Source organism: Gouania willdenowi, chromosome 1, assembly GCF_900634775.1.
Source record: "Gouania willdenowi chromosome 1, fGouWil2.1, whole genome shotgun sequence".
NCBI lineage: Eukaryota > Metazoa > Chordata > Actinopteri > Blenniiformes > Gobiesocidae > Gouania > Gouania willdenowi.
The window spans coordinates 10,530,536-10,558,474 of record NC_041044.1 but is presented as its reverse complement, the minus strand read 5'-3'; the positions used below and the strand labels follow the sequence as shown (position 1 = coordinate 10,558,474).

At 41.2% G+C, this 27,939-nt stretch overlaps 1 protein-coding gene and 2 long non-coding RNA genes across 4 annotated transcripts in view; 2 read left to right on the top strand and 1 right to left on the bottom strand.

The window, feature by feature from the left end:
• Positions 1-1,661: 1,661 nt before the first annotated feature.
• LOC114462594 (uncharacterized) overlaps positions 1,662-27,939 on the bottom strand; it is a 34,891-nt gene continuing 8,613 nt past the window's right edge. The window contains exons 2-4 of one of the 2 annotated variants that reach the window (XR_003673983.1): positions 20,043-20,540; positions 5,591-5,702; positions 1,662-1,900 (exon numbers count right to left, since the gene is read on the bottom strand). This is a non-coding gene — a long non-coding RNA (uncharacterized LOC114462594). Of the gene's footprint in view, positions 1,901-5,590; positions 5,703-18,580; positions 19,806-20,042; positions 20,541-27,939 lie in introns of those variants that run through there. The other variant, XR_003673984.1, reaches the window with a different exon arrangement.
• The window catches only part of LOC114462582 (malate dehydrogenase, cytoplasmic-like), a 174,569-nt gene continuing 161,804 nt past the window's right edge, over positions 15,175-27,939 (top strand). The window contains exon 1 of the mRNA XM_028445536.1: positions 15,175-15,253. Within this exon, the coding sequence (XP_028301337.1) occupies positions 15,190-15,253 (64 nt within the window). The 5' untranslated portion in view covers positions 15,175-15,189. The remainder of the gene's footprint in view (positions 15,254-27,939) is intronic.
• Positions 23,912-27,354, top strand: LOC114462600 (uncharacterized). The gene is made up of 3 exons (XR_003673986.1): positions 23,912-23,977; positions 26,354-26,513; positions 27,225-27,354. It is a non-coding gene; the product is annotated as an uncharacterized LOC114462600 (long non-coding RNA).

Genomic DNA, 27,939 nt, shown 5'->3' with positions numbered 1-27,939 from the left:
TCGGAGCCAACTCACCACCAGGTGGTGATCAGTTGACAGCTCCGCCCCTCTCTTTACCCGAGTGTCCAAGACATGCGGCCGCAAGTCCGATGACACGACTACGAAGTCGATCATCGAACTGCGGCCTAGGGTGTCCTGGTGCCAAGTGCACATATGGACACCCTTATGCTTGAACATGGTGTTTGTTATGGACAATCTGTGACGAGCACAGAAGTCCAACAACAAAACACCGCTCGGGTTACGATCAGGGGGGCCGTTCCTCCCAATCACGCCCCTCCAGGTCTCACTGTCGCTGCCAACGTGAGCGTTGAAGTCCCCCAGCAGAACGAGGGAATCCCCAGAAGGAGCACTCTCCAGTACTCCCTCTAAGGAATCCAAGAACGGTGGATACTCCGAGCTGCTGTTTGGCCCATAGGCACAAACAACAGTCAGGATCCGTCCCCCCACCCGAAGGCGGAGGGAGGCTACCCTCTCGTCTACCGGGGTAAACTCCAACGTACAGGCACTAAGTCGGGGGGCAAGAAGTATAGCCACCCCGGCCCGGCGCCTCTCACCATTGGCGACTCCAGAGTAGAAGCCCTCCCGTAGGCCCACCACCCGCAGGAGGGATCATATAAGGCCGGTGCAGTGTGGATCGGGCAGTCGTCCAGGGCGGGGGCCTTGGCGATCTGATCCCCGGCTACAGAAACTAGCGTTAGGGACGTGGAATGTAATGGGACAGTGTCAGAGCTAAAGTCAGTTCCTCAGTATAATGTTTAAATCAGCTGCATCAAGTTTAAAATTTCAGAGCTCTACAATGTGCCCCTGTCACCAGAAATAAACAGGAGGCATTGAGAGTGCACCAAAAGGTATAATAAATATATAAATTTACACTGTATTTGCGGCATCAGTGTTGCTTTTAACGACATAATAATAGTGGGCACATGGGGCAATGGGTGATTGGAATCTGGAAAATCTACTACTTGTTAATTAATTTTGTTTTCCTGTGGTTTAGTGATCAACTATGGATACTCGGCTGCGAGAATTTTTGATGGAGCGCAAACTTGAAGATGAAAATGTAAGGGGTGTGTGTGTGTGTGTGTGTGTGTGTGTGTGTGTTTTGAAATTTTGTGTAGAACGTGGTCACACTAGAACAGATAAAATTAAACTAAATAAACTAAAATAAATGCACAATCTAAAAAATATTGTGAAGCAGAATTCACCAAGCGTTGGATTGTTCACCCACTAATAGTGAACGTGTGCTGAGTTTAGACCGTCGTGAGACAGGTTAGTTTTACCCTACTGATGATGTGTTGTTGCAATAGTAACAACACACCGCTCGGCCATTGATCAGCTTGCAATATACTGTTCTAATCTTTACCAGTTAATCTGAACCGAAACAAAGACATAGTTCTGGACAGTGAAGGCCCCGCGCTGAAGTTTGGCTCCACAGATTGTTTGAAAAATATTCTTAGAGTGATTTGTGAAAAAAACAATGATGGAGATAGCTTCTCTGTGTGTAAATTCAGGTAAACGCGGTCACAAGTTAACATGGAAATTGTGCAATACCCCTGCGACCTCCAATAAAAACGGTATGTAAAGATTAGGACAGTATATTGCAAGCTGATCAATGGCCAAGCGGTTAATGCAGCGAATGTAAAGATTAGATTTTTTCTCATTGACGAAGGATCGATCCCCAGTGGAAGCGATTCAACTGTTTGTTTATTTATTTGTATGACACAGATCATATACGTGTTCATTGTTTTATTGTTTCATCATATTATACAGACTGTAGATTTTGTAAAAACACATAGGGATTCAGAAGTGCGGGACACGTAACTTCCTGTTTACAACAGCCGTGGTGAGTCCACTTTGCACCGAGAAGTCCGGTTTTCTACATGTAGCGCGTCCGCACACAGAGCTGCAAACACAATCACATATTAACACTTTAAACAGTTGTACAACGTAAATAAAAGATACCCGACATCAACGCGGGCAGCTATGCACCCTGGTCCTTTTTGAACACATCTGCCATTGCTGTGGCAACAAGCCACGCTACCGAAAGTCGGTCACCAGTTAAAATGGTCTTCACTTAAACTATAACACCGGCGGTGGGACCGGGGATAGCAAATAGGCAAAGAGACAGAGATGGGGGTTAGTGTGAGGTCAGAGTGAGAGGCTGAACAGGGGAGTGAACCGGTGGTGTGGGAAAAATGAGTGGACAAGTGACTGACGCTGCACAGGCATTTTGCAGTTTGTCACAAATTGAACAAAAAACAAATCAAAAGTAGTTACATAAAATGAAAAACTAATGGTGTGAATAACTACACCCTTATACCACCAAGATAGCTAAGGGCTCTATTCTCCCATGTGCGTAACTCCAAAAAGCCACACAGTGGCTGTGTGCTATTCCTTCATCCCAGTTACGCACTGTGGGTGGAGCAGCCCTGAAATGTGGGTGTTCCCATTCATATCTGGCTTTACGCGCATTTTCCGGTGTGCGTAAGTCCTTTTCCTCTTACACGCTTCTAACCCTGGAATAAGTGCAGCGCCCCCATAAGGTGAAACATTATATTGCACTAGAAATATGGACTTAGTTACATTTGAAGCCACATAAACTCGTGCGTCGTGCAGCAGCAGCTGTGATCACTCAGCTACTGCTGTGTGATTAATTAAAACCGTGACTGACGCAGACTTCTGTCCACGTTGGTCACAGTGATTCAACTATTTTCGTACTATGTCCAACGTAAAGTCACAGTTTGATCCACTACAGAGTGAAACAAGCTGTCATATGCAGATGAGGATGGACCACAAACTGTTCCCACACAGATTTTAATGAGGCTCAGCTCAGGTCACTTGAAACTATTTATATTTAAAACTGTGTATTATGGAAGTTAATAGTTCTGTTTAACTGTAAACATCCCTCTGTATTAAAGCAGGACGCTTTGTGGACGCGTTAATTCCTCATATCTCCAGCATCTAACTCAGTCACGCTTTACAGTGATGATGATGATGATGATGATGATGATCAAGGAGAGATTTTAACTGTGACTCGGACAGAATGCGGCCGATCCTCAGTCACACTGCAATAATCTGATCAATGATCTGATCAAATCAACCTGTTACATTGTTTATCAATGAAGGCGTTTCAAATTAAAAGTGAACTTTATCGTTGTCACGGATTTCAATGACATTTACAATCGTTGGGAAAACTCCATGTTCCGTGATTTCTAGACAGCCCAAAAAAATGACATCACCACCTTTTTCCTTCAGCCAGCCTTCATTCACACATACGCGCTTTTTGGCTCCTTACGCGCGGTGGGCGTGTCAGCAGTTTGGACCGGAGAATACGCGCAGAAGAGAAGTGCGTAATTGCAATTGTAATTACTGTCACTAGAGTCGGTATTGAACTCAACCCGTTCAATACTCCATCTGGAAAACTGCGGATTCTCTGTGATGCCGTGCACGGAAACTAAGCTCTGACCACTCGGTTCGAAGGTAAAAAATTATTTTTGTTTTTTAAAAAAAGACAGCCGAATTGTAGATAATACTTTAATTTACTTACTCACTCATGTAGTTTGGAGCTTTACGTTTTGTTTTGCGCAGTTTTGTTACTTTTCTGATTGGCGCTACAATCACTATGGAGTTTGGTTATCATGACTCCAAAAAACATACATTACAGAAAAATACAACAAAAATATAAAAATGACTCAAAATACGCAAAACTAAATATTTATACAAAAAATACACAAAATGACAACAGAATCACACTAAAATGGCAACAAATAACTATAATTATACAAAAAAATGCACAAAACATACACAAATACACAAAATGACTCCAAAAAACATACATTACAGAAAAATACACCAAACAAAAAAATATAAAAGTGAGTAAAAAAAAAAACAACAAACATATTTATCATGGTCATGTCCCATAGAATTAAACCAGGGAAATCGCACACGCTGTTTAATTTTGCACCCGAAAATAAACCCCTTTTCTTATTTGGTGATGATGTCGTTTCAAAACGTTAGTTTGACCGTACGCTATTTAGACCGGACAGACCTCACCCGGAAGTGATTGACGGCATTGGCTGCTGTGTTGAAAGCTACACATTTCTCTGCAGCGTGTGTGTGAGAGAGAAAAAACATATATTACAGAAAAATACAACAAAAATATGAAAATGGCTCAAAATACACAAAAACTAAATATTTTTACTAAAAATATATAAAACTAAATATTTACACACAAAATGACTCCAGAATCACACTACATTGGCAACAAAACAATAATTATACAAAAAATGCACAAAAACACAACAGAAAGATACAAAAATACACAACTTAAAAAAACATACATTACAAAATAATTTAAAATAAAAAAACAGCAAACATTTATGCACAAAAAGACAACAGAAAGATACATAAATACACATGACTCCAAAAAACATATGTTACAGGAAAATACACTAAACAAAAAAATATAAAAGTGATGATGAAGTCATGCACATGTCCCATAGAATTAAACCAGGAGAATTGCACCCGCAAATATACCCCTTATGCTCCCACATGAATGCATACTTCCGACGGGCACTGTACTAGTCATAATAATGATAATGACAAGGGGCAGGGTCTCCAATGTGCATATGCAGCCCCCATTGGAGTCCAGATTACAGCAAGGCAAGCAGTCCCCAAGGGAATGAACATTAATTACATTAACAGCAAGGCAAGCAGTCCCCGAGGGAACACAGGGGACCCAAAGAGCCCCCCCCTTCAAGAAGCACTACCCCACCATATGCCCTGCGATTTCCAGGACTAGGCCACCAACACTCCAGCTTGTCAATGGCAGAGCACCAACCATATCTGACCCAAAAGATTAACCAGTTCATTCTGAGGTTATTTTGGTCCACTGAATCTTATTAAAGGACTAGACTAGAAGTGTGTGTGTGTGTGCGTGTGTGTGTGTGTGCGTCCACCTCTCCCTCTCTTCCTTGGTCAGACAGTACTTTACTAGCTTATGAAGCTTTCTCTACTAGACAGAGCATTTCTCGTGGAGGACAAGGAATTGTGAATAATGTTGACGCTGTTGACATCCATGTACCTTGCTGTTCGCGCAGTCTCTTTGCAGGTGAGTAGAGAGCCGCACTTAAGACAAGGTTATTTCAAACTTTATCACAGAATTAAGCTTAATTCCATCACTAGGTGTTGGTTAGTGAAAAGTGCATGCTCAACCTCTAGCTATCTATCTATCTATCTCGCTGTGCGTCTGAGGTTTATTTAGGAAACCTCAAACAGGTGTGCAACTTACTACTTCACCTCTGAATGTCTCTGTGCATGTATGAGAAGCTGGGATTAGAGCCACGGAGGACAGCTGTCTAAATTCAGCCAAAAGTCCAGAAATTGCTGCCAAGCTCTTACAGTAATACCTGACTTGTGGGTGGTCAAACAAACACATCATGTTTTTTTACAAATACAAATACTTTTTTTTGCAGACAAAATTTATTTTACAAACAATTTTTTCAAACAGATTTTTTTTTGAGCACACAATCTTTATGACCCTAATTTGATAGCTGTGACACATGGAAATATGAGTAATGTGTATAACACTTACTTTTTGTTCCTCTGGGCTCAACGCCTGCAGCATCCATTGACCCCAAAACAGGATCACCAGCCAGGGATGGACCAGGTCTGTCATCAGTAAGATCAGATCGGTCGCCAATACCCTGGTCAGGGAACCAACAAGTCTGAATCAGAATCAGAATCAGAATAAGTTTTATTGCCATGGTTTGAGAACAAGTTCACAAACTAGTAATTTTTCTTGGTGCAAACGTGCGACATAGAACATATAACACAGAGTTAAGATAAAAATAAGCTAAAAAACATGTGTGTGTGTGTGCGTGCGTGTGTGTGTGTGTGGAGCAAATATCTCCCAGACGTGGTGCGAGTTCGACCTGAAACTCAGTCGGCGGGTTCCAAATACCCCGAGTGTGTGTATCTGTTATTTTGGAGTAATTTGGTTATTTCAAAATGTTTATTTTAATTTTATTTCACTTCTGAGAGAGAGATAGTATGTACCTTTCGTCAAACTTTTGACAGGTGTGACGTCACACCCTTTGTCCCACCCCCTAGCCGGAAGTCTCGCCTCCCTAACCGGAAGTCTAGTCCCCGCCCATAATGGAAAAAAAAAAAAAAAACCTGGCCGTCTCTATGCAGATAAGAGTGCTTTGAACATACGACCTTTGGACTTACACACACACACACACACACACACACACACACACACACACACACACACACACACACACACACACACACACACACACACACACACACACACACACACACACACACACACACACAGGCTTCACCATGTCTACAGGTATCATTAGTGAAACTGTTGTTACAATTCTACAAGAATCAAAACGTATTGCCCGTCACCATGAAAAGTCTTTGGTGTTTTTGAAAAGAATTCAGACACCACCTCCATTTTCTTTGCATCAAGAGTGGTGACTTGAAAGTTATGGTGAACGCGGGAGCTGAGGGTACGTATTCAAGTATGAGATGGGTGAACTCTGCCTGTATCAAAAGAATGTTTGTGAAACCATGCAAATGTCTGTGGCTGATTTGTCATCAAATGACTGGGGTGTATTAAAACTAGCTAACCCTAGAAACATCAAAAATAATGAAGAAGAAGAAGAAGCATTTGTGAGTATTTGGTTGACAAAAACATCAGGCACAGCCCGTTGGTTCTACCGCGCCAGTTATAAGAAGCAGAAAGACAATACCCCTCAGCAGAGATCAAGACATTACTTTGTTCTGGATCTTTTCAACTCAGAATGTGGAGTTTTTTGCAACATTTTGACACTACCAGCATGGTCAGAAAAAATGGAAGAAATCAATGATAAAATTACCTTACTTTTTCACAGTTGCCACGACTGGAACGACACTTTGATGGTAAAAAAATAACCATCTTTCATTTTAGACCCTCCCCCCACCCTAGCTCCCTCCTTTTAAATAGGAGGGGCTTATTTTTACAGTCGTAAAATACATTGGTCCAAACCGTAAGTTATCCACTACTGAAAGAAAAAGCAGCCGGAAGAATCATGCCTTCTATCAAGAGAAACACCAAAAGCAATCGTCCGACTCCTAAAGACCTTTCAAAGTTTTGGGGACCTTACTCTAAAACTCTAACCCCCGAAACTGACCTGCACTCCCAGGATGCAAAGTGTTCGGACGAGCCTTCACCATCCCCTGCATCATCGGACTCGCAGGAGCTTCTCTCCGATCCGCAGCTCCATGATGACGTGTGTATGAGCGCACCTCCACCATCTCCGGCGTCGACGGACACGCAGGAACTCTTTGCCAACAGTCAGTGCCAGGATGCTGTGTTTATGGACACACCTGAGTCTCCCCCAGCCTTGCCTGACGCGGAGGAGCTCTTCTCCGACATGACTTTAACCACACCGAAGCGCAGAGGTCCATCGCCATACCCTCGGTCCTTATCGCCTATACCGGAAGATTGCTGCATTGTGGTTGCGCCCTGCTCACACACCGCTGACTCCTCTTCATCATCCGCAACCACCTCCTCCTCCTCTTCTGAATCAACAATGTCAGAAGACAATTATTCAGGAGGTACCGAGCCAGATCAGACTCCCCCCGGAGCAGGAAGTAGTGCTGAGGATCAGACTCTGCTCAGATCAGGCGGTAGCGGCGGGGATGTGATTGACAGTGGGTCCCTCGACTTCGCCAAAACGATAAAAGCGGGCGTCCTTCATCTTCTCAGCTACGTTCTGGACAAGTACAAGAGAGAAACGTGCAACGGTTGCAAAATCGAGCATCCAAGCCAAAGGTAGCATGAATGCTTGGATGTACTCGAGCACGAATTCTACAACGACAACTTTCACGGACTAATGAAAAAACTCTACACCCCCAAGTTCATTCCAGCCATAAAACGCCTCTTGAAAGTCTACAACATCCCGGTGGAGGAACGCAAAGTCAGAGCCGCCGTGCAGATTCTTTTGCTCCGTTTGAGGTCAACGTCCAAAATCCACGACACCATCTTTGACATGTATGACACGCTGGTTGGCGAAAAAGGGGTTACGATCGAACACCTGGAACAGATGGCCGAATTTTGGAAAAATCCTTGATTCTGTTTTTGAGAAATAAAGCGGAAATGGGGCGCTTCTTTGGAAAAGTCATCGCCGACATTGAGAGCCAAATTGTAATTTCTCAGTTAATTAAGCTATTGTGTCAGGTTATTGAGAACAGTGTCTCAGCGTCTACAAGCACCAATGACATTGAGAGACTGAAAACTTGTTGGAAATAACAAGATCCCACCCCGCTCCAGTACTTTGGAGGGCGATGATCCGCGACAGTATTTTTGTGCCAATCTGGTTTGTCCGAATGCTTTAAAGAAATTTTAAAAGACCTGGCTAATCATGCAGTGAGACCATCTCATCTGCTTACATTTTACGCTCTACTCGTTGATGTTACCACCAAACTTGTGCTAAAAAATCATTCTGTAAATATCATGTTTGAGCTTGAAAAAATACACAATGTCATTTACTGTACTGTGGATCATTCTGTACTGGCTCAGATTTTAACAATGATAAAACGGTAGATTTAGACTTTTGTATGTTGTGTGATGTTTTAATTATTCATTCATGTTAGTTGTAGGTTTTTGAAAAAGTAAACGTTTAAAAATAAAAAGAAAACTTAGTTGTCTTTTTGAAAAGAAATTTGTTTGCTAATGTTTTATATCTATATATGTATACTTAAAATGACTGATGCATCGCTAATAAAATGAATAAATACTCTAAACCCTCTCTTTTCTTCTCAGTCTTCCTTATCATGTCTGAGATACGTTTCATGAAAAAAGTATACTACACCCCAGCTCACCACGGTAGCTTTGGCGGTGTAGAGAGACTCCGTAGGGGTGTGCAAAATGAAATGGGAAAGACTGTCCCTGTAGAAAATGTTAAGAAATTCCTATCAACGCAAGATAACTTTTTAATAAAAGTTTTGAGGTTTTGATGAAAATCTCAAAGCTTCTGTGGTGGAAAGATTCAATCGTACTTTAAAGGGTAGAATGTGGAGATATTTTACAGCACACAACACTTTGCGATACCTCACTGTCCTACAAGACTTGGTGAAAGGTTATAATCACAGCTATCACACCAGTATTAAAATGAGGCCTGTGCAGGTGACCTCGGACAACACCGATCAAGTGTTTCAAAACTTGTATGGTACACCTCAAACACATCTTCCGAAGATGAATTTTAAGAAGGATCTCAAAGTTGAGGGGAGTGTTTGATAAAAAAATATGAACAGAGTTTTACAGATGAAATGTTTACAATATCACACTGTATACCCCGCAGACCAGCTGTGTACAAACTAACAGATTATGACGGAGAAGCCATCCAAGGTTCATTTTACGAGGCAGAGTTGCAAAAAGTAACGATGGACAAAGACAGAGTCTATCATGTAGAGAAGATTCTGAATCGACGCACCTTGAAGGGTGAAAAACAGGTTTTTGTACAGTGGAAAAATTGGCCCGAGAAATTTAACAGTTGGATCAAAGAATCTGATTTGAAAAATGTATAAAAGATCTACACAAGATGGCAAAAATCATCATTTCACCATGTACGGCCCAAAGGATGAAGGGTTTTTCATCACCCTTCCCTCCAACGCCAGCCTCAGCATTTTTAAAGACAACAAGAGTTCCAGTTACCGGGTGGATTTACCTCAACATATAAATTTAGAAGGACGCTGGGAGGTAGCCATGACGCAAATTTCATCTCAGGGGAATGGTTTCAGTTTGACCAAAAGTTTGCACACTACCCAGCCGATATACGTGCAGGGTTTTACCTTTAGTGCAGAATGATGCCTATTTTTATTGGAGGGAAAAACCCAAAGAACCAGTGAAAGAAAGCATCGTACATCAGCAGAGATTTAGGGGAGGCTATTACAATAACATATCAGCCTTTATGAATGAGCTGAATAGTTTTTTTTAGAAAAATCAATTCTGATATTTATCTCGTCTATAGCGCTATTCAAAAAAAGATGGATTTCCAAGCCGGAGGTCAAACTCACGTACTAAAGAGGCAGCCAGCAACATTGCCTCGGACGTGTTCGCCCGTGCGATGACACGAAGCAGTGATTCAAAGCAAGAGGGGAGCGGCGGTATTATGGTCATGTCACGTAGATTGAGAAAGCGACCTCCCAGAGAACGAGCCCCTTCAAACTCTAATAAACGATCACGCGGTAAGAAGAGGAAACCAGTTGCAAAAAGCAGACGTGCGAAGAACAAGTCTACCCGGAGCTCCGATATTTTTTAATTAAATCAAATATGGCCCTGTTGCACCAGAAATCTCCAGAGTGCACCCTCGCAGAATTAGATATATTCGCTATTCCGATGACGCAGCTTTCGATTGATGATAAAATCTACACTGAAATCTCTCCCTAGTCGGCCATCGCCGACGGAGGACCTATAGAATTTTTCATCCCTGGCGATGGGGACAAGTATCTGGAACTGAACGATACACTTTTACATCTCCGTGTGAAAATCACCAACGACGACGGCACGGACCTGGCCAACGACGCATCCGTAGCCCTAAATACAGTTATCCTCTAAATATAATTTTCAGTCAGTGTGACGTTACTTTGGGGGATAGGCTGATTTCGCAGTCTAGCGCTACACATCCCTACCGCGCTATGATTGAGACTCTTCTCAACTTTTCAGAGAACACTCTGAAAAGTCAGTTTAGCGCAGGCCTTTTTTACAAAGATACTGCCGGTGCTATAAACTCTACAGTGACTGTTAACGGCCCAAATAAAGGATTAAATAAGAGAGCGGCTTTCACAAACACCTCCAGAGAAGTGCACCTGCTCGGCCCTCTTCACGGAGGTATATTTTTCTGCGAGAGACTTTTGCTGAATTCGGTTGATTTGAGAATTAAACTGACCAGAGCTAGCGACGCTTTTTGCCTCACCGGAGTCTGCGACTCTACGTTTCATCTGAAAATATTGGAAGCCTCTCTGTTTGCAAAAAAAGTCTCTGTGTCCCCGGCCGTGCGGTTAGGTCACGCCACAGCCTTAATGAAAGGTAACGCTCTCTACCCCCTCTCGCGGGTCAACGTAAAAACATACTATATACCGGAGAACTCTAGGATATGCACCCAGGAGAATCTGTTTCTGGGTTCCATGCCCAAATACGTGGTACTGGCTATGGTACACCATGAAGCCTTTACTGGGAGAAGAGACCTATCACCATTTAATTTCATTCACAACGACGTTGAATACCTGGTTCTCTGTCAGGACGGCAGACAGATCCCCCGCTAAGGCTTTCCAGCCGCAATTTAACGCCGGGTTATCCGTCAGAGAATTTTACAACATGTTCCTGGCTACAGGGAGACATCTTAAAGCCTTACCTCTGAGCATCACCTGGGAGGAATTTAACGAAGGATACTCTCTGTTTGTGTTTAATCTTAACCCAGGCGATGACAACGACGCCCTGTCCCACATTTCAAACGGAAATCTAAGACTGGAGATGAGATTTAGAGTTCCCCTACCAAACACCACTACGCATATCGCCTGTTACGATTCTATTTTGGAGATCAACGCTAAGAGGCAGGTTCTGGTGGATTATTATTAAGAAGATGGATAACATTCAACTAGAGACTCTATTGCATAATCTGTTGGGGGATGTATTCTGCGGAGTGTGGGCATCGGATCAACTTCCCTTGCTGAATTCGTCTTTTAAACCACCCGCCTACTTTATAGTGAACACACACCCCGGTCACATGCCCGGAGAACACTGGTTAGCTCTGACCTTGGAAAAGAACCGCAAAGCCACCTTTTTTGACTCTTATGGATTCCCCCCGGACTTTGCACACTACCCATCGACCATCTTACAGTTTTTGGAAGATCTCTCACAAAACATAGAATACCACAAAAAGCAGTTGCAACACCTCTTGTCAACGGTTTGCGGACATCACTGTGTCTATTATCTCTGCCATCGGGCGTGCGGGTTATCTTATGAACAGACACTGTCTCTGTACGATGACAATGTGATAAAGAATGATCTTATGGTGTACGATTATGTCAGAAAATATCAGCGGTGTGTTAAAAATGAATTCAATCGCAACCCAAAACAGGGGAATTGTTCTTTACAAATGCTTAAAGATTGTCACAAATAAAAAAAAGTTACTTTTTTTATGCTTATGCTTTGCCATTACCCACGTGTATTATGCTTAAAAAATGTACACTCACAAAATATGCTCAATAAACATTTTTATTGATGAAAGACAAAAAAATGTGTTATGCATCACTGTTATTTAAGATGAAATGTTAATCCATGGTGATGATAAAGTAATTTGTTTTCCAACAGTCCGTTCGGCAGCTAATTCTCTCGGGAGTAATCCATTTTGGGGATAGTGCACGGAACGCCTTTTTTCTTCTTTTTCCTTCAGGCGCTTCCCGAGGTGTTTCAAATTCTTTATCACGGAAACCACCGGCCTCCCTCTTGAGCAGACGGTATTGATCGCGAGCATGCGGGTTATTTATTGTGGATAAGGGGATGTTTAGTTCTGACCGTATTTATGAGTATTTAAAAACTCTGCCCATGGCTGATGGCTCCCTGGTTTTTTTCTTAAAAGGGTGGGTGAGATACTTTAACAAATCAATCACGTGAGAACCTTGCACAGCGTTGCCCCTGAAAATGAATTCCCCCTTGGAATTCCAGCCTTCATGACTCTCCGATATTTTTTTTAAGAAGTACTCTGCGGGGGAGGTTTTTCAAAAGATCCTCGTCTGTACGGTCAACATTTACATCGTCGGATGTTTGTGGTTTGTGAGAAGACGTTTGAGCTTGTGCGACATACTCTAGTGCTGAAATTTCTAGAGATTCAATGCAATATTTTCTGCGTTTGTTGAGATTTAATGCAAATGATATGGTTTTATTTCTGATTTCTGATGCAACCTTTATTCGGCTTTAGTTAATTCTGCTTTAGGTCTGGGGGTGGGGAGGCTCTGATTGGACAAGGGGTGAACATGGCGTATCGCGTGTTTACAAGAAAGAGGAATTATCTAATTTGGAATTAAAATCGGAATAAACCAGCCACCTAATTTGGAATAAATTAGCATTAGGAATTAAGTGTTTACATGGTCAGTTTAAAGAGGGATCCATTTTTATTCCGGTTTAAAGAGGAATTAAAGCTCCCATGAAAACGTGGCCATTGTTATGAAGCCAAACTGTATTAAAGTCTCCCCCAACCAGAAGCTGATACTCTGGGAGATCTATTAATATACAGGCCAGTGAATCGTAAAATTGGTAATCAAAATTACACAAATTAAGGCAATTTGAATACTATTTTAATAATATTTTACAGAAAGGGATTCGACCATCCGTGGATCCCCCTGGGCCCAAAATAGTGTAATTTAGATTGCGTTTTGCAGCTATATAAATCCCTTTGCACTTTTTGGTATAACAGGAGGCGAAATCACATGATAGTATTGTCACGGCAAATTTGCGGTTGACCTCATTTGGAGACATGATTTATTGCTCTGGGTGAATGATTATAAAAAAGGATTTATTATAAACTAAATGAAAAAGAGTACAAAAGAAGAAGTGTCCCATCCTGTTGGAATGAAAGGCGGCCCACAACAAGGATGGTCAAAAGTTCCCGGGGAGAGGGAAAAGCAAGACTGACTAACAGTTTTAATAGCTTAAACTTTATACAGATATGAGAAGAAGTCCCAACCCCGAAGGAAGAAAAGGAGGGGGTCACATGCTCCCAACAGTGGAAATGTTGGAGGATGATGAAGATATTATGAGGAAGGTTGGGCGCCACTGTTATCTCTTATCTGCATGTGAGTTTGAGTTTGGCCTTCAGCAGACACAGTAAGTTGCACTGTGGATACAATACGATCTGTACTGTTTCATCTAACATGACTCAGCTGTTCAAAAGTGCAAAGAGTAATGCAGTCATCATGTATTAAAACATTACAAATTGTACACATGAACACACATTTGATGATATGATGATGAATATAATAATTGCCATAACAGTATTTATTCTTAAATCTATGTTGTACATCTGTATCCAGAAAGTGTGACTCCTGTATGAAAGCAAAGTGGATATTCTTCCTATGAAGTAGGTTCAGAGTACTTGTGCGCTTTAGGGAGAATTAAGGCCCCCGTGAATTCCATGATAGAATATTAATGCTGTTCATATTGTTTTGAGTAAAGTTTGACAGATGATACAAAATATTAATAGTTTGATAATATATACTTATTAAACGCTTACAATGCATTTTGCAGCTACCGGATCTAAGGTGGGAACAATGTCTTTCAAGAGTTAACCCTTTAGCACCTGTTATATAAACATCCCCACCCTGAAGGTAACAAAAGACTGGCTAAAGACCTGAATAGTTTCTACTGCAGGTTTTTCACACCCACCCCCCACCCCCCCACCCCCCACCTCACCCTCTGTCCCCCCACCTGCCCTGAAGATCAATGAAATAGATGTGTGCCAGCTATTCAAGAAACAAAAGACCAAAAAGGCTCCAGGACCAGACGGAGTATTTCCCTCCGTCCCTCCCCAATGATGAGAGACAAGAGACAAAAAAAGTTTATTACTTTGTCTTTTTTTGGACTTGTTTAATGCTATTGAATTCATCACAGGCATCATCACCAAAGCCATTAAGGTTTTCTCATTGAATCTTTTCTGTAAATGTTGCCCTACTTTCAATATGATATTGTGTATCACTTTGAACTGACTGTATCGTCACTGAATCAATTTTAGAAGGTAAACTACAAAATGTAATAGTTTGGGTTTTAAAAAGGGATGGTTATAGTTCTACACTCTGACCAGTATATGAGTATCCCATTGTGCAGCCGGCCAGTTTATTGAACATTATCGCTTTAATTCAAGTGTTGTTTCTTTCTCACCAGTCTGAGCCAATCCGTGTCCTGGTGACTGGTGCTGCTGGTCAGATTGCTTACACCTTGCTGTACAGAATTGCCAAGGGAGATGTGTTTGGGAAAGACCAGGTGAGACCTTTGGAGGGAGGGCATCAGTGTATAGGAGTGAGTTAGACATCTGTCTGGATTCAATGTATGGCTTTTTTTCTTCCTATAATGCTCCCCGGAATGCTTGCTACCTGATACCCCATCAGCCAATCATTTTAATCCTGCTAGACATCCCCCCAATGCTACCAGTGCTGGATGGAGTAGTAATGGAGCTTCAGGACTGTGCCCTCCCTCTACTAAGAGGTAAGCTGATGTGATTATTTATAACTTCCAACGTTCTGAATCAGTACAAAAGAAGGGCATTTTTACACTCTAAGCCCATTATGTTTAGAATAATCAAAACCTATGTGGAAACCTTAATTTAATATTTTTGAGTTCTCAACAGCATACAATTTTAAAACTATTAAGACTGACAAATAATTCATTTATATATTTTTCACCGAAATTCCAGCCACCAAATATTTTTGGTTGAAAAAAATAAAATAAAATAAATATGTATATACGCTACTGCCTACCTCATACAATGATGAGAGACAATAAAATGAATGACATGCCGGCTCAGACGTCGCCCGGCCAAACAAGGTGCTGGGGAACCAGAGCACCTCGATGTAAAATGGGCTACTGGAACAAGGCGGAAATGGGCTCTGATGGAATGCTACTACTCCAGTAACCCTAGTCAGAGGGGCTACATGCAGAGGATGTGGGAGAAATGGTTACTTCGAAACCCATAGTCCAAACTCACGGCGAAACAACTAGTAGCTCAGTGTTCCAACATCCACAAACGGCAACTGCTATCACAACTTGAGATTAACGAGGTACAACACCAATGCTCCGGCAACGGGAGCCAGGACACCAGGTCAGGGGGGAGTTTACACCAGCCCCCCAATGGAGATTGGGTACGAAGCCCCAATAAGTGCAATCACGCTGAACAAGGCAGCGACTGACCTGAAAAATAAGATCATGATTACATCATTACAGAGGCTAAGAGAAGTACCGTCAGAAAGTCTCCAAGAAGATGTGAATGCAGCTCTGAGAGCAATTCCTACATCAACCATCACTGAAACCAATGAGCTGATATACTCCACAGCAGCAGTGATCCTAGGAGGCCTTGAAAGGTGCAATGAAAAAGCAAGTACCCAAAAGGTACAGCCAGATGCCCATACCTGAAGCATTGGAAACTGCCAAACAAAGGCTCCAAACCTTGACCAGCCGCCTAAAGAGATACACGAGAGACAACGAGGCCAGACGAGTAACTCAACCAGCGAAAGTGTACGCTCAATAACAGAGCAGACCCACCAAGGCTGGAAACTGAACAGTACTGGAAAGGCATATGGAAGAAGGAGGCAGCACACCGAATCCAGTTGCCATCACAGTGGCAGACATCCAAGAAAGAGCCTCAGGTATGAAAAATTGGACATGATACATACCTACTGGCTTAAGAAACTCACGGTATTCCATGAGCGCTTGGCAGCACAACTGAACCAGCTGCTGAGAGATGGGAATCACCCTGAATGGTTAAACGAAGGGCGCACAATCCTGATCCTGAAGGACCAGGGGCCACCATCAGCCACCTCCTCTACATGGATGACATCAAGCTGTACACTAAGAATGAGCAAGACATCGACTCACTGATCCATACCACCCGGATATACAGTGCAGACATTGGGATGTCGTTCGGACTAGAGAAGTGTGGTCGGATGGTGACTATGAGAGGGACGGTAGTCCACACAGAAGGGGTCTCACTCCCAGAAGAAACAATAGCAGACATTGAGGACAGTTACAAGTACCTCGGAATCCCACAAGCAAATGGCAACCTCGAAGAGGTGACAAGGAAAGCGGCTACAGCCAAATACCTCCAACGAGTAAGGCAGGTCCTAAGAAGCCAGCTCAATGGCAAGAACAAGTCCCGGGCAATAAACAGCTACGCCCTGCCAGTAATCAGATACCCTGCAGGAATAATAAGCTGGCCAAAGGATGAGATACAGACCACAGATGTTAAGACACGAAAGATCCTAACCATGCACGGAGGGTTCCACTCCAAATCCAGCACTCTGAGACTGTACACTAGCCGGAAAGAAGGAGGCCGAGGACTATTGAGTGTGAGAGCCACTTTCCAGGATGAAACATCCAAGATCCATAAGTACATCAAGGACAAGGCTCCAACAGATGACATGCTCAGTGAATGTCTCAGACAATGGGGAACAGAAGATGGGGTGCTGGAGGTTCCGTCATGAGAGGACAAGCCCCTACACGGGATGTACCACCGAAACAAAACTGAAGTGACAGATATCAAGAAATCCTACCAATGGCTAGACAGAGCCGGACTAAAGGACAGCACAGAGGCACTCATCATGTCTGCACAGGAGCAGGCCTTGAGCACCAGAGCAATAAAGGCCCAGATCTATCACACCAGACAAGACCCCAGGTGTAGACTGTGCAAAGAGGCCAATGAGACAATCCAGCACATAACTGCAGGGTGTAAGATGCTGGCAGGGAAAGCTTACATGGAGCACCATAACCAAGTGACTGGTATAGTGTACAGGACCATCTGTGCAGAGTATGGGCTGTAAACCCCAAGGTCAAAGTGGGAAACACCTCCAAAGGTGGTAGAGAATGACCGATCCAAGATCCTTTGGGACTTCCAGATACAGACGGACAGAATGGTAATGGCGAACCAACCAGACATTGTGGTGGTGGACAAAGAGCAGAGGAAAGCCGTTGTGGTCGACATAGCAATACTAAGCGACTTCAACATCAGGAAAAAGGAACACGAGAAACTAGAGAAATACCAGGGGCTCAGAGAAGAGTTGGATAAAACCTGGAGGGTGAAGGCATCTGTGGTGCCCGTGGTCATTGGGGCACTCGGAGCAGTGACCCCCAAACTGGAGGAGTGGCTCCAGCAGATTCCAGGAAATACATCAGACATCTCGGTCCAGAAAAGTGCAGTTCTAGGAACAGCAAAGATACTGCGCAGAACCCCCAAGCTCCCAGGCCTCTGGTCGAGGACCCGAGCTTGGAGGAAAAAGAGACCGCCCGCGGAGGGTGAGGAAGAGCTTTTTTTTTATATATATATATATATATATATATATCAGTGACAATTACTATTGCAACAACACATCATCAGTAGAGTAAAACTAACCTGTCTCACGACGGTCTATATATATATATATATATATATATATATATATATATATATATATATATATGTATATATATATATATACTGTATATCAGTGATGTAGCATGAGCACTAGGGTTGGGTAGGCAGCGCGCGTTGCAAATCGAGACCACCAATGTGTCATGAAATGGCAGCGCATTCGTTGTTTGTTCTGGAAACACAGAAACACAAAGACGACAACAACAATGACAAGTCAGAACAGCCGGTTCAGTGAGGCGCATCCACAAAGCCAATTCTTCCTTTTGTACCATTAACTGTGGAAAGTACCAACAATTTTCTGACCTTTCCTTTGCTGAAAGAAGTCTGGTAGCTCAGGAGTTGGTCTCCCATCTTTTAAAAGCTGTCGTTTTTGTTGTTTTTCCTTTTTTTTTTAATCGTCTTTAGCGCTGTCATCCTGCCTGTAGTGTTATCCCGCCCACTCGCTAGAAAACGTAGCAGCGGCCACGCTGTATCAATTCACTAATGCACTGTGAATGTAAGTATAGCATTTACCATAGCACGGTTACGACCAAAGGCAGCGTAGAGAGCTGCCTTTTTACATAAATGGTTTTTATATTGTCTGTGCCGTACCAGAACATAGCGATGTTTAGTCATTTGCGCTATGAAAAGCACAAATTTGACACAGTTGTGGAAAAGTTGGCTTCCGCTTTAACTCTTTTTTTGACAAGAACGTGTATTTTTGGCCTGTTCTTTATTACCACCTAACTTGCTGCAGTTGATGTTCATACATTAGTTCAATAATTCCTGCCTTTGTAGCCTTCCCTAGTGGGTTACTTTTAGGCACACTACAGATTTCTGTATTTAAAGTTGATTTATTGTCACTCACTATCATATATTTTTTTAAATTTTACTTTAACTGTAACCAAGGGTCCTACTTCAATCTGGAAAAAATAGCCATGTAGGGGGGGGACAAAAAGTGATAAGAATGATAATATAAATTATTATTAATATTACATTGACACTTTGCCGAGGTGTTATTTACAATAGAGCTATAATAACTTAGATCACTGAAAGAGTTATTACCTTGTCATTCAGGGTGTGAATTCTTGTCAAACTGTCTACTTTTCAAAAGCGAACAATATTATTTAATTAACCATCGACAAATAAAGTTTAAACATTTATTAAATCAAACAAGTTGAACCTATTTACACACAAAAAAATGTTTTTTATATTTCTCCACTCACTAAGCTAATAATAAATGCTTGTGTATATAAAAAATTTAAAAAAGATAAAGCTTAGTAGAAGAATGAAAGAGAAATTAAACCAACAGAGCGTGGTTTCATTTTCTGAGTGCATGTACGTGAGAGAGCTATCGTGAGGTCAGCATGGCGATGAGGCTATGTGTCGGACAGTACTTTAGGCCAAATTGGAATTTGAAGTCCAGAGTACCTTCACTTTCAATGAAAAGAGGCTGTTGTTCATCTCTTTGGCAAACCGGGTCGGTGAGGAAAGTCTGGAGACGGAATGCTTTGTTGTGGAACACAGAGTCTTCTGTCCTCAGCTAAGTGTTTCTTAACTTTAGACAGCGAGCTTAACACAAAAGAAATGGCCCCAGAAATGACAGGACTCAGGGTGTCTTTTATGTCCGTAGACCATCTCTTAATTTTTTTTGTAAAACTGTAAAACAGATTAAATATACATCACTATTTGCATATATGTACAAATCTCAAATAAAAGAGTGTATAACTTACTATACATGTGGTACTATTGGATAACACAACTAGCACATATGCAAATAGCATAGCTATTATCTTAGACTCAGCAGGAAAAACTATTTATGCAGAAATTACATAAATAAACATTTATAACAAATAATAAAGTACTGCACAACATTACAAGTCATTGGTAACTTACAGATTATGTCTTGACAAGGATAGCTCAGGAAAAAGTGCACAGAGAGGAGTGTTTTTGCCTGTGAAGTCCTCCAGTGCTGCTCTTAAAATGGCGTCATTAGCCCGCTGCTTACAGGTAGTGGCCAATAGGCGGCAGCACCACAAACAAAACCAAATACCAAAGAAGAAGTTAGGAAAGGCAAAGCCATTAACCAAACAGTGACCTCTCATGGGCAAACAGAGAACCACACGTGCTTTCCAAATAAATCAACTTAGAAACTTAAAATACATAAATGTTCTGAAATATGAGGGACAGAATACAGAGTGCATCCAATGTGTTTGGTTTTGGACTTGGTCTGCCTTTCCGCTGGTTTCACAGCTGGTTCCGAGCCAACAGGTTTCAACACTGCTCCTGGGCTGGTGAAGCCTGGAAGCCTGGTTCTCTGTCAGCATACAGGCTTTGTTCTTGTGTTGGCTCACAGCTCGGCTCGACAGCGGTCAGAAAATAGAAGCTTTATCTCTGAATCACACAAAATGTTTAGTTAAAGTCTAATAAAACAAAACACTGTGATGTTACAAAGAAAATATAAAAATTAAGAATATATCCCGATGGGGTGGTGAGCAACCGGTACCTATTAAATCCAAATCGGTCGGTTTTATCGTGGTTCAAGAGTTCCTATAGACCCATTTTGTGTAACGTGTGCATGCTAAATTTGGTACATATGTGTGCTGGCTTGGTGCAAAACAACCAGAGAACTGCATTGTACTAGCATCGGCAAGTGATTGAAACACTTTTGTTTTTGTATAAAAACAACACAATGCCATCGTGTTGCGTTGTTGATTGCACAAATAGGAGTACCAACAATCCTGGACTTAAATTTTACACTATACCGGCTGGTGGGCACCCTTTTCAGAAGAATAGATGAGACTTATGGTTGCGCGCTATCAAACAGAAGCTGACAGCTGACGTATCTGACACACACACACACACATGGAAAGAGAGAAAGAGCGCTGACACATTCCGGATAAAGTAAAAATCAGCCGGTTTATGATAGAAATAAACAGCATAAAGTTGCCAAATAACCACATTACGTTTGTTCAGAAGTAATCATGTCAATGTAATCGCTGCTGAGGCGATGGTGCACGGGAGCGGACGGAGCGCTATCTCAGTCTGGATCCAGTAAAAATTTACCATAAAAAGCTGTAACTGGACTGATATGCAGACGTGGGACAGTGAGGAGGAGACTTAATGTAGAAATGGGAACATCCTTTGAAACTGATCAGAATACGCGGAAATAAACGGAAACCTAGAAATCTAGAGACTTGTATGCTTTTAGGTTTTTTTTTTTGTATATATGTGATCCTGCTGTGTAATGGTATTTTATTTTGTATTGTGTGCTGTGTTTTTAGTGTGTTTTGTATTGGTTTTATTTTTGCAGTGCATTTTTAGCTTTGTTTTATGAGCCTTGCCAACATGCTGTCATTTGATCAACCCCATCACATGACTATGTCCAAACCCTGAGGCTAATCAACACACCTGAGGCTAATTAACACACCTGAGGTTAATCAGCACCTGTGGCTGGAGCACAATAAAAGGGGCAGACAGGAGAAGGAGCAGGGGGGAGGAAAAACGACACAGACAGGAGAAGGAGCAGCAGGGAAGCTGTGGGTCGTTCCCAGGGGCAGAGGAGGACTCTGCCCTCCAGGTTCCCACACTGTTAAGAGTCGTATGCCCATTTTGTTATTGTAACGTTAGATTGTACTTTGTTTTCACATGACAATGATCGTTTTAAGTTTTTAACTTATGTCAATAAGTTCAAAGGTGAATAACTCTTTGAGGTGTGTTGAGGTAACATTTAAATACATAAACTTGACTTTGTTTGGTAAGTTTTAGAAAGAGACCGGATCTTGTAACCCCGCAACCATATTATTGCGCAGCACATATAGTGCTGGAAATGCAGACTAAATATTATACAGACTTTTGAAGGGTGAAAGCATACTTTTAATAATAAATATAACGTAACATCTTCAAAAATGGCTGTTAAGATTAATAAATCTCGATAAAGCTGAGGTAGGCCTATTAGCGGAAGGACACTATTCACATCACTCCGCCCTTCGCTTTGACTTCGCGGCCAGCCGGTCCCAACTCAGCCTTTTCCTGCGATGGAGTTTTGTCTTCGTGGAGCGTGTTGAAAGTAAGTACATTATATTTTACTTGGGTTTTAGACAGATGAAAGAGGCACAATACTACCTAAAGCTGTACGCACATATAAATATTGTTATACTTTGCTCATTTTGAGCAAGCCATGTGGTGCTCTAGCTAGCTTGGGAGTCGGCGAGCGGTTTTTGAATTTTTTTTTTTTTTTTTTTTTTTTTAATCTATATAGGGACGGCATTTGTCATATAAATGGGTATACTTGTTGATGTTCAGTTTCCGGGTCGGACAGAAACAAGTCGAGGTCGGGAAAAGAGTTAGCAGCTACACCCCTGCCCTTGTAAAGGTAAACTTCTAAGGTTTTTTTTTCTTTCTGTCGAGCATGTATTTTGGTGCTTGCACAATTTCCGCGCCGCATTGCTTAAATGCTGTTCCACGCAACTTGTGGACTCCGCGGTGACTGGGCAGTCGAGCCCCTGCACCACACGAAGGTAACCATTTTCACCTCATTTCCCACCTGAACTGAGCACATTCTCTCCAATTTGGCGTCACGCAAATCTAACAACAAAGCAACATAACAGCGACAAAAAACCCTATGTAGAAGTAACAATTGACGCAACACGTTTTTGTCGCCTTTTGACACTTTTCTATTATTCTAATTGTTGCTTTTCCTGCACTTTTCCGGCACGTTGGTTACTGCTTTGTTTGGGTTTTCTTTGTCGCTCTTCTGTCACTTTTTTGTTGTGTTTTCATCCTTGTTTTCGTCGCTATTTTGACGGTTTTTCTAGAAGCTTTTCTTGTTTGTTGGTAAAGCCAAATTGAAGAAAGTATGCTCGGTTCAGAGGGCGCTATATATTAATCCTTCCAGAAGCGGACGTGACGGGCGGAATCTGCTACTATTTTCTTTCTGGCCGCCATTTAATGTTAAACATGCTCATAAATGATTCTTTACTCCTTTAGCACCGAAAGAATATCTGTAGTATTACGATAATATCTGTAAAAGTCACGTTTTTATTAGCTCTGTCTGCTAGCATAGCTTCTCTTCTTCACTGGTGGAATAACTGCATGCCAACCGACCACTGGGTTACCAGCGCCCTCTGCTGGTCTAAACAAATATCTGCCGTAAATACAGTAAAATGACTGTTTTTTTTTTTGTTAAAGTCCAATTGTTAAGGCACAAAATACATTTTCAGTTGCGCTTTTAAAAAGAAAAATAACTATTATGCAGTTTTGAATTGTTTACTATCGAACCAGAATTTGAATTAATTTTCATTTGTATTCCTTTATGTATTTCATTCAAGATTTATTTTTAGTTAAATTGCATCATTTTGCTTAGTTTATCAAGGGATTCTTTTGACAATGAAAAATAAAAGGAAAATAGTACAGTATTTTCCCCAAAAAAATAAAGGAATATTTTTCATTCATTTGTCAACATTCCCATTTTGTAAAATAAATCGTGAGAAAATCGTATCGTGAACCCAGTATCGTGAATCGAATCGTATCGGGAGTTGAGTGAATCGTTACATCCCTATTGGATATACAATATTGCTCTTGCAACATTCTACAACACCTGCAGTGGCGCTTGAAATTTCATTTTGTGTAGCTGAAAGAAACATTTGTTTGACCAGGACCATCTTCAAATTGGAGTCTTTAAGAATGTTTTATTACATTTTAATTAAATTTTTGTGTTTCAGGTGGAAGAACGAGCCTTACCCTTTACCTGAATACGTGGATGAAGTGGATCTGTAAATTTTGCAGTTTCTCAACTTACATTGAACAAAGAATACTAAATCATTACAAAGGTAAACATGGACATGGAAGAAGAGGTTTGGTCTGCATTTATCCAAACTGCACAACAATTGTAAAATCATATGTGGCTCTAACGGTGCACTTAAAAACGCACAAAGTACCCAGTCCTGTCCAAAAACTACGGTGTGAACTATGTTGTTATTTGGAACCCACCACCATCAAACGCTACTTCATTCATTTAAGTCAACATTTAAAAACTTCAGAAACAGTTGGATGTCCATTTTCAGGCTGCCCTTATAAGTCAAGGCTTTACAGCAGCTTTTCAAGTCACAGAACCCGTTGTCACAAGTTTGCTACCTTGGATGATATCAGACCAGACCTAATTGTTGGTAGTTTGCCACAAGCCTTTATAACTGGGGAACAGGAGGATTTGGATTTGGATTTAATTGATGCTGAACCTGAGAATCAATCTGTTGAAGACCCTACACAACGGCAAATTGCTTCTCTGCTCCTGTGCATGCAAGCTGTCCTTCATGTGTCAACAACGGCCATTCAACATATTGTAGATGAACTGTTTGATATTGGAGATTGTGCTGGTCAAAGAACTGAGGAAGCTGTGCTTGATGTTCTAAAGGCCCATTGTTCCTCTGAGGAGTTGATATCATCTGTGACTGAAGTGTTAAAAAGTACAAATTCCTATGCCTGGTTTTCAAGAGCAGGACCACTCGGTACGGTGTATAAAAGACAGTCATTTTATAGACGCCATTTTTCTGTTATTGAGCCTATTCAATATGATCTGAATTCATTGAAAAAATCTCATAAATTTGTGTATATTCCTATTCTAAAACTACTCACTGAACTTCTTCAAAGAGATGAAATATTGGAGGCATTGAGAAACACAGCTGAGCATTCAGAGCACTATAGTTCATGTCAGGATGGGGATTACTTTAAAAGGAATGTAATTCTCTCTGGTAAACCCAGCATTTCATTGCTTTTATACATTGACGACTTCGAAATTTGCAACCCTTTGGGTACATCCAGAAAAAAACATAAAATTTGTGGTGTTTATTGGTCACTAGCAAATTTACCAAAGCAGCACAGATCATCTTTGGCTTCAATTTACCTTGCGGTATTGTGCAAAACAGAACATGTTAAAGTATATGGCTATGAAAAGGTTTTGGCACCATTGATTTCAGACATTCAGCATTTGGAAACAGTTGGAGTGTACATCCAAAAACTTAATTGTAGTGTGAAAGGGACAGTTTTTTCAGTTGCTGCTGATAACTTGGCTGCACACTCACTCGGTGGATTTCAGGAGTCTTTTAATGTGGACAAGTTTTGTAGGTTTTGTCTTGCGTCACGTGAAGAGATACAAACTTTTGACGTTCAAAGAGGACAATTTGAGTTACGATCATCAGAGTTGTATGACAAAGCTGTGGAAGAACTGAAACAGAGCAATGTGGGAGTCATTGATGGGGTGAAACGAGAATGTCCACTTAATAAATTGGCAGGGTTTCATGCATGCACAGGTTTTCCACCAGACTTCTTACATGATGCCCTTGAAGGAATTGTACCTATTGAGCTCAGTCTGTGTTTGGCAAACCTAATTTCTAAGAGGTATTTTACATTAGATGAACTCAATGAGAGAATACAAAACTTTCCTTTTAAATTTTCGGACAATACAAATAGACCTCAAAACATTCCTTCTACCTTCAAAAGGAAAAGAAGCCTTGGTGGAAATGGACATGAGAATTGGAGTCTTGTGCGCTTCCTACCACTTGTCATTGGTGACAAAATTCCAGAGGATGATGAAACATGGGAGTTGGTCCTTGAACTGAAAGAGTTGGTGGAGTTGCTATCAACTTCCTGTTTCACTCCAGCCAGTTTATGTTACTTGGAATCAAAAATATCTGACCACAGGCAGCAACTACTGTTAGTTTTCCCTGACTATAAACTGCGACCAAAGAATCATTTCATTGAACATTATCCTGATTTGATAAAAAAGTTTGGACCTCCTACTGACACATGGACAATCCGATTTGAAGCAAAACATTCATTTTTCAAGAAAGTTGTGCGTGATGTCAACAACTTTAAAAACATTTTACGTACATTGGCCACAAGGCATCAACTTATGTTGGCATACTACTTGGCAATGCCAAGCCTTTTCAGGCCTGAAGTAGAGACTTCTAAGTTGACAACTGTACCACTGAGAATTCTGGACAATGCTGTGCAACAGGTTGTTTTGTGTAGGTTTGGTGATATTGAGGACATTGACCTGACGCCACATGTTTTTTTGAATGGAACAAAATATTGCATTAATATGTTTGTATCTGTTGGCAGCACTAGTGGACTGCCCAATTTTGGGAAAATAATTCAAATATGCATTGTTTCAGCCACACATGCCTGCTTTATAATTGAACCTTTTACAGCTGACTATGTCAAGCATTTGAGGAGCTACCAGCTGAAGAAAAGCCTGTCTCCTTGTCTACTAGTTCAAAAGGAAGAACTCAACGACTACACTCCTCTTGTGGCATACTTTGTTCGAGGCTGCCTTCTGATTACGCCCAGAAGCTTCCTGCTGAAGTAATAGTAAGTAGTTTTTGATGTTTTTTGTCTTTTTTGATTACTTTAAACGTTTTTGGCATGTTTTCATCTTTTTTTGTTGTTGTTTTTTCATCACGATTGTGTCTTTATTTTTAACGCCTTTTGTGACTTTATTTTTAATGCCTTTTGTGACTTTTGTTTTCAGTTTTGTTTAAGTTGCATCTTTGTTGCTTTTCCAGCACTATTGTTGTCGCTCTTTTGTTGCATTTTTGTCATGTTTTGTCACTCTTTAGTTGTGCTAATGTATGATTATTATTGTTAATGTTATTATTATTATTATTATTATTATTATTATCATTAATGAACAAATCTATGCAAGCAGCACCAGATGTATTTTTATGCTTGTGAACTCACAAATGGTAGAGAATTCAAACCCCCCCTATTGATTTTCATTTTTCGATTTGATTTTTTTCCACAATAAATTAAATACCTGTGGCTGATTAACTTATATAGACATACCTTTCAATTCAAACTTCAAACAAAAATACTTTCATCCTGTATCATTTAACAAATATCTCCCATTGTCTCATCCAGACATCAAAACTAAGTTCTGTTTCTGTCAAGGAAATAGTTATAAACCTGAAAATTAGTAAGTCCTATGACAGATATTGACCAAAGTAGATTGTGATTTCAATTAAATTGCATTTAATTTCCCAGCTCTAACAGGGACTGTTTTTTCTTTTTTCTTTTCTTTAGCTGAGGCAATCCACAATGCTCCTACGAGTAATCCTATCTCCAAATGACATAAGGCGCCTCACCATTGAAGAAAGACCACCTACTGTTGAAAAACTTTATGAGATACTCCGAAACAAATTGGGAATAAGAGGTCCCTTTTCTGTACAATTTGAGGACCCTGACTTTGGTAACGCGCTCTGCAATCTGCAAGATATACAAGAACTTCCCGCACAACGAGCAACATTGAAAGTTCTCCTTACTGCTGATTCGGGAGAAAGCTCTGACTCTACACTGGATACGGGGAGCTTGTCTAGCCACTCTGTTGGTACCGTGGATTTGGCTGCGTGGCCTGACCCTTACCCAATACCTCAGTTCTCCTATGACACTGAACTCAAGTTGATGAAAGCCAATGCACAATATGCAAAGGATGAATACCTCCTAGAGGTAAACAAAGGAATGAAGTCAGACATTCTAGATTGTCTTGCAGATGGTATGTGTAAAATTACTCCATATCCTGAAAGTCATCATTATGAGATTGTGGCGAGAGCACTTGTGGACAAGCATCCAAGCTTGAGGGATCCTGGGTCTGCAGCAGGATGGTATTCGTGGGTCCATAGCCTTAAATACAAGGTTGGAAACTTCCGTCGTGACTTGGCAGTTGCTGGACTTCCAGAAGTGGTTGTGAATAAGCGAAAAGGAGGAGAGGCAAAAAGAAAAGTCAAAAAGTCAAAAAAAG